We start from the raw sequence: 4,741 nt of genomic DNA, 5'->3' as shown, positions 1-4,741 counted from the left end.
ATATTCAACATAACTTCTTTGGCATTTATTTTATGGTCCTTTTATTAACTTCTTGAGTTAGTCATCCTGTATTCGTTCTTTTATGTTATTCTGGTTACTTATTGCTATGTAACATATCACCTCAAAACTTAATTACTTAAAACAACTAGTCATTTTATTCTCATGGTTTCCATGGATCAAGAATTTGAGAAGCACTCAGCTGGGTCATTCTGGCTTGGAATCTCCATGTGGCCGTGGTCAGAGGTGATGGGGCTGGGACAGAGGGAGAGTGGAGGCTGGCAGGCATTGCTTTCTTCAAGGCTTCTACATGGGCTCTCTCTTTATCTTTTTAAAACAACTATTGAGATAAAATTCACATATCATACAAGTCATCCATTTAAGGTATACAGTTCAGTGGTTTTTAGTGTATTCACAGAATTTTATAGCCATTAACACAATTTTAGAACATTTTTATTATCCTCCCAAAATACTCTGTGCCTATTAGCAGTGACTCCCCGTTTCCTACCTCTAATCTCTGTCCTCCCCCACCCTAGGCAACCACTAATCTTTTTATCTCTGTAGATTTGACTCACGCACATTTCATATAAATGGAATCATACAGTCTTTTATAACTGGCTTCTTACTGTATTTTCAAGGTTCATTCATGCGGTACATGTGTCATCAGTACTTCATTCCTTTTTTTAAACAGCTTATTGAGATATAATTTATATAGCATACATCCCTTTAAAGTGTACAGTTCAGTGACTTTTGGTATATCTAAACAGAATTGTGCATCCATCACCACTGTTAATTTTAGACCATTTTTATTACCCCCCAAAAGAAATCCTATTCCCTTTATCTGTCATTCCTCAATCCTCCTATCCTGACCAGCGCTAATAACCACTGATCTTTCTTTATAACGATTTCTAGTCCTCTGCTGAAGTTCTCAATCTAGTCTTTTATTTCCTTAAACATGCTAAATAAGCATGTTATTATTTTAGAATCCATATCCGGTGACTTCACTATCTGAAACCTCCGTAGATTTGTTTCTCTTGTCTGCTACTTCTCTTGGTTGAGTTTTCTATTATGTTGCATCCGCTTCTTATGTGCCTAGTTATTTTTTATTGAATAATAGTCATCGTTATGTATGAAAAATTTGAGATTCTAGATGATGTTAGATCTTTCTTTAGAAATGGCCCACTTTTGTGTCTCAAAGGTTAGGGGACAAGTAATCTCAGATTCATAGATTTAAACTATCCAAACTAGGATTCAGTTTCTGAGAGGTATTTCCAGTTTACCCTTATTCAGTGGAGTAGCCCTTCAAGGACTCACATTAGAGCTTGAGATTTACCAGCATCCTTGCCCTTGGTGAATTCTGAATTCCAGTTTTTGTGCCCATAGCTTCTCAGTAAGAATATCAAAGGGTTTGTTCATCTTCTCATTCTTTAGCCAGGTCTAGAATTGGCAAATGCATCTGTAGGGGGAAAGTATCCTAATGTGGGGCTCATACTGCTGGATTTCTTCCTCCTGGATCCTGTCCCCCTATATCTGAGTCTGTCAAATAGATGTTTTGGTTTTGGTTTTGCCTTGATATTTTGACCAGGTTTTCTGCTTTTCCCCCAATAGAAGGACTGATCTGAGTGTTCTAGCATGCCATTACTGGAGTCAGAAGTCCACATTTGTGTGTTTACCTACATGCTTTCTGAATCACTGTGTTCCAATAATTCTTGATTATATAGTTGATTATGTAGTTGGGTTTCGCTTAGTGGTTCTATTTAAAGAGACTTCAATTTAGTAGGTGAATTGATCTCATTTATATTTATTAATGTGACTATTATAGTTTGTCTTTAGTTCTTTCATAGTATTTAATATGCTTTATGTTTTTATTGTTTTTAAAAATAACCTTTCACTATATTAACTGCATCATTGGAGTATTATTTTTATTTATATTGGGAGTGTGTTCTTGCTGATTAATTTGAAAGGTTTTTATCTGTAGTTTTATTCTTACTAGTTCTTCAAGTAGTTACTTTTATACTTTAAAATGCTGTCTTAAAAAAATAATAAATAAATAAAAATGCTGTCCTTATAGATGTCATTGGATTTACCAGCTTTATGTGTATTTTTTGACCCCCAGCTTCTCCACTTCCTCTCCCAACTTTTGATGGTTTACCTTATTTCTATAAAACCATGACTTAAAACGTTTGTATTACATTCTCTATAGAAATCAAAACAATATGCGTAAAACTGAAGTCTCTTCACCAGCCCCTTTCTCCCTGGGATTTCCCAGAAGAACTTTTGTTATCAGTGTGGCATGTATCCTTCCAGATCTTTTTCTTTGAATATGTGTGTATATGTGTATGCATATATGTGCTTTTAGATATGGTTGGTTATGTTTATGTCTGTTTTGATTTTTTTTTTAAACATAAAACCATTCTGTGTATTGTTTTGCATCTTTTCTTCACTTAAATGACATTTCTTGGTGAGCTTTCCATTTCAGGATCTATGGAGGTACCCCTTTTGGGGAGAGGGGAGTTGGAGACTTTTATAGAGCAAATAAATGATAATTTGCTTAGCTGTCTCTTAGGAACGAACTTTAAGATGTCTCCATTTCTTTTCTATGTTAGAAGCATTGTGGCAGTGAATATCCTTGTATCTGCCCCTTTTAGATACATAACGGTTTGTAGAATAGGTATGAAAAAAGTGATGCGAATAACACATATGGATATACATTTTTTTACTTTAATAAATAATGCCAAATTGCTCTCCGAATTTCACCAGCAGTCTTCTCATATCCTTACTAATGGCTTGATATTATCTAGCTAAAAAATTTGCTAGTCTTATGAGGGGGGTTCAGAATCTTATTTTAATTTTAATTTTGTTGATTGTTAATGAGATTTAGATTATTTTCATATGTTTATTGAACATTTCTCATTTCTTTACTGTGTTGTCACTTTTCAATAATTAACAAAAAACTTTTTTTTTTCAGTCTTAGTGGTCTTACATGAAATGATAATTCAAACTATAATTCAGGCTTCAGCCTATGAATTGTTACGTTGATTCTTATAGCTAGTATAGTATGATCGAGTTTCAGTGTTAAAATAAGTGTGAAAAGTAGGTCTTGTGGACGAGGGTGTTTTTGTTTTTGTTTCTTTCCTGTCCTATCTCAGAAGCTCAATATAAATACATAAGGAGACATAGACACAGGAAAGAAATTGAATTATTATTATTAAAATTTCATTTTTTCTTAGACAAGTAAACCGCAAACATCACGACCCAATCTCATCAAACCAGCTGCCCAGTGGCAAGATCTCAAAAATTTGGGAGAAGAAAGGCCTAAAAAGTCTAGAGCAGCCTTTGAATCAAATAAGAACAGCTTTTTTTCAGTGTATAACAGCTCATTGTTTGATTCTGGGGCACAGGATGATTCTGAGGATGACTACGGTGAATTTCTGGATCTTGGGCCTCCTGGAGTTTCTGAATTCATTAAGCCAAGTAGCCAAACAAAAAGAGAACCCAAGCCTGGACCAAGTCATAACCAAGCAGCAAATGATATGGTCAAACCCAGATCAGGGCCAAAAATCATTATCTGGGGAGAAAATAGTCTTCTTTTTCCAGAAGGCAATCCTTTGCGCACTCGGAACCAGTCATCTGAAGACTCAGAGACAGAGCTGTTATCAAACCTCGGAAAATCAGCTGCCATCCTAGATGACCAGACCATCGAAGACGACTACTGGTTAGACCACCCTTATTTTCAATCTTTAAACCAGCAGGCACGTGAGATAACAAACCAGGTGGTCCCTCAGGAGCGGCAGCCAGCAGGAGAACTGGGCCCGCTATTGTATCAGCACAAGCGCCCAGGGCTAGCTTTCCCACGGCCAGAGCCCCAGCAGGATGGGATTCCGGGCCCCTCTTCTCCTCCTCCTGCCCAACCTCTGGGGGAGCTTGAAGACCAGCAGTTAGCAATAGATGACGAAGAACCAGGCCCAGCCTTTCCGCTGCCAGGATCTCAGGAGCCCAATTTGGAAAACCTTTGGGGGCAAGAAGCTGCGGAGGTAGATCAAGAAGTCGTTGCACTATTAGTGAAAGAAACAGTAAGTTTTGTTTTATTAAGTAAATAATTATAGACATTAAATAGGCTAAGTTTTCTTCTATTGCAAAAACGTGTGTGTGTGTGTGTGTGTGTGTGTGTGTGTGTACATGTACGTACATACGTACATGTACTTCATTTCCCTAAGGAGTATCCAGCTGGATACATAGAGGAGAAACTCTGAAAACATGAAAATTGAACCAGGATTCTTTAATCTATCCTTACCCCCTACCAAGCCCTCTGGGATTCTAGCTACAGATCACAGGTGCCCTGGTGCTGTCATAAGAGCAGTCATCCAGTTTTTAAAAAGGCATTGAGTTAACTCCAAAGTCAAATCCTTAAAGTGGGCTTATATAAGATTTACCTAGAACTGCACTGTCCAATGTGGTAGCCTCATGTTACTGTTTAAGTTTAAATGTCTTGCAACAAGTAAAATTACAGTTCTGTTGCCAGTGGCACCAGTCACATTTTAAGTGCTCGATAGCCACATGAGGCTGAATGGCTGCCATATTGGAAAGCACAGAATAGAATATTTCTGTCACTGTATAAAATCCTGTTGGATATCACTGATCCAGAAAGTAGTGAAGGGCTTTATGTCTGGGCTCGGCTTTCATTTGCCTTTGAACAGTCTCTTAACCCTTCTTTCCCCAGATTTCATCTGGCCCACTGGGTCAT

At 37.3% G+C, this 4,741-nt stretch overlaps 1 protein-coding gene across 1 annotated transcript in view; it reads left to right on the top strand.

Moving 5' to 3' along the window:
• The first annotated feature begins 3,227 nt into the window (after positions 1-3,227).
• RNF216 (ring finger protein 216) overlaps positions 3,228-4,741 on the top strand; it is a 40,881-nt gene continuing 39,367 nt past the window's right edge. The window contains exon 1 of the mRNA XM_011363832.2: positions 3,228-4,070. Coding sequence (XP_011362134.2) covers positions 3,531-4,070 — 540 coding nt within the window. The 5' untranslated portion in view covers positions 3,228-3,530. The remainder of the gene's footprint in view (positions 4,071-4,741) is intronic.

Source organism: Pteropus vampyrus, unplaced genomic scaffold (genome assembly GCF_000151845.1).
Source record: "Pteropus vampyrus isolate Shadow unplaced genomic scaffold, Pvam_2.0 Scaffold90, whole genome shotgun sequence".
NCBI lineage: Eukaryota > Metazoa > Chordata > Mammalia > Chiroptera > Pteropodidae > Pteropus > Pteropus vampyrus.
The sequence above is the reverse complement of the archived record's forward strand: the minus strand, read 5'-3'. Positions and strand labels throughout refer to the sequence as shown.